The following is a 2,343-nucleotide window of genomic DNA, read 5'->3' on the forward strand; positions in this document are numbered from 1 at the left end:
CAAACAATTATCTCTTCTACTTACGACCTTTGTACTCGGTTGCTGCTTGACATAGGTTACTAAGTCTTTAAAAATTTTGCATGTGGAGGATATGCAACAAAATATTTTTTTAGGTTTTATATATATTTTTGAATGACTAAAAAAAATCATAAATTACTATATCAATACCATAGAATTCTACTGTAATTTATCAAACTTAGTAACTAAGCTGTATTTGGGTCTAAAAATATGAAATTTTGAGTAGACTAAAGACACAACATACCTCATTGACATTTTGGTTCAAAAGAAAGAAATGGTGTTTGGTATGTTATAAAGGTTGAGAAAACCACTAGAGTGACATTCTGAGCTTCCAATTGGTTACTCATGTCATATATAGAAGTAAGTGTATAATGGAGTGTTACCAAAAAGTGGACAGAGGTGAGTAGGGTGCCACTATGTTTGATTTATTATGTGAGCAATATCTCAGCAACTAAAAAAGATAAGACCTTATTTGATATTCTAGCTTTTCAATACCTTTAATTTGAGTTTCCAGTTCGTATGAAACTATAGACTTAGTATTTTGATTTAACAAACATCTAATTTGAACCAGTGCTGTATTCAACATACCACGTGACACACAAAAATAGATGTTTATCTGTGTTTTTTGAATATTTACTTTTAAATTAACAAATTAAGTAATGAATAGTTCTAAAATTTGAATTATAATCTACAGTTTGATACCAAACTTATTGGCATAAATTCATGAAATAGTAGTTCAATAAAATTTTGAATGCGAGCCAACAAACAAGATAACATGGCCTTTCACCTGTGACCCGTGTGGAAAGGGAAAATATGGTTTGTATTTTGAGAATTTGAAGCCGTATCGTCTTAATAACATGGTGCATAAACCATATTCAGGACATATCTATGATTATATACATGGTGTACGTCCACAATCCAGTGTTCGCTTGTACAGAAAGTGCTTTTCTCATTTTGTAAGATCTTATTAATTATATATATTACTAAAGGTCAATGATCATGTAAGTTGAGGAAAACAAAATAAAGGTAGTATTTTCTAATGTTCATATTGTGCAATTTATTGTAATTTGGAGCATGAAAACAGTAGGAAAAGTATGAAAAAATATGTATGTACATTGTTTTTCTGCTGTTACTTGCACCTTTAAAATTCAGAGTTCAATTTTCCCACAGTCAATAGAGTGGAGATAGCCCATTGTGTACCTTTGTGTTAAAACAATAGCATCAACTGTTTTTGCTCAGAAGGATAAGTATATAGAGATAAAGTTAGGAAATTTTCAAAATTAAAAAATTTATGTTTCTCCTTTAACATACAAATAATTTATGTCTTAAAAGATGAAAAATAAAAAAGAATTAAATGACTGTGTTATAGAAACATTATTAAGTGTTTTAAGTTATCAAAAATCCTATATATTGTAACTCTATCCATGAACAGAAAAACAGTAGTCATCCTAATAAACCAGTGATAAAGATAGATTCAGCTGTTCAAACAGACACTCATCCTCTCACAAGTAATATTGACCTTAACTACCAGTGGAATCAATGGGAACTTAGGAGGGAGGCACTGAAAATGGTAAGTTGAATTACCCATATCTTTACCTCTAATATTGTTCTTAGCTTATAAGATTTTCTAAACAGTCAAGTCCTTAGGTGCTCTGTTTTAAACTTTTTTGAACATTTGTTGAAAATCAGTATAATATTTGTGAGAAAAATTGATTGTTTTCCAAAAGTGTATGTTATTTACGTGCTGTTCTTTTGATACATACCTTCTCTCACATATCAAACTTCTTTTGGTCTTGGACTGCCCTCTAACATCTTAATTCTCACCAAATGCACTAGCCTTTTTATACGTCTAGGTTCCTGCTGCTCATTTAGCTTGCATACTACATGTGAAAACCTCCACCACTAGGTGGACAACACACACACACACTCCTTGAGCAGCTGGCTCTCTTTGTATTACATTCTGTGTACCTCACCTTCTTGACTAGCACGTTATTACTTGGACATATTTTTCACTTGCTTTGTTTCCAATTTTATATATTTTTTCTTGATTAATCTTTCAGTTAGTTTGCTTACAGTTTTGAGTTTATTATATATTTTTCTCTCGCATTGTTTTTGTCAATTATGAACTTACAATTTACTGTGTTGAAAATTACATGTAGTGGTTGTTGAAAATAATAGAAAGAAGTATTGTTACGTATCTGCTTGTTTGATCATTTCCGGTAGATATTCTTTCTGAGGAACTTCAGTAATACAAGTCCTTCCTTGATTAAACCAGTTTATTCTTTCTCGATACAACTTTTTTGTAATACACAGAATTTCTACAGT

General features: G+C 30.8%; 1 protein-coding gene across 5 annotated transcripts in view; it reads left to right on the top strand.

Moving 5' to 3' along the window:
- The window catches only part of LOC106465537 (cilia- and flagella-associated protein 206-like), a 96,074-nt gene that overhangs the window by 75,581 nt on the left and 18,150 nt on the right, over positions 1-2,343 (top strand). For all 5 annotated transcript variants that reach the window (XM_022393451.1, XM_022393452.1, XM_022393450.1 and 2 more), the window contains one exon: positions 1,451-1,588. In XM_022393451.1, coding sequence (XP_022249159.1) covers positions 1,451-1,588 — 138 coding nt within the window. The remainder of the gene's footprint in view (positions 1-1,450; positions 1,589-2,343) is intronic.

Source organism: Limulus polyphemus, unplaced genomic scaffold (genome assembly GCF_000517525.1).
Source record: "Limulus polyphemus unplaced genomic scaffold, Limulus_polyphemus-2.1.2 Scaffold1975, whole genome shotgun sequence".
NCBI lineage: Eukaryota > Metazoa > Arthropoda > Merostomata > Xiphosura > Limulidae > Limulus > Limulus polyphemus.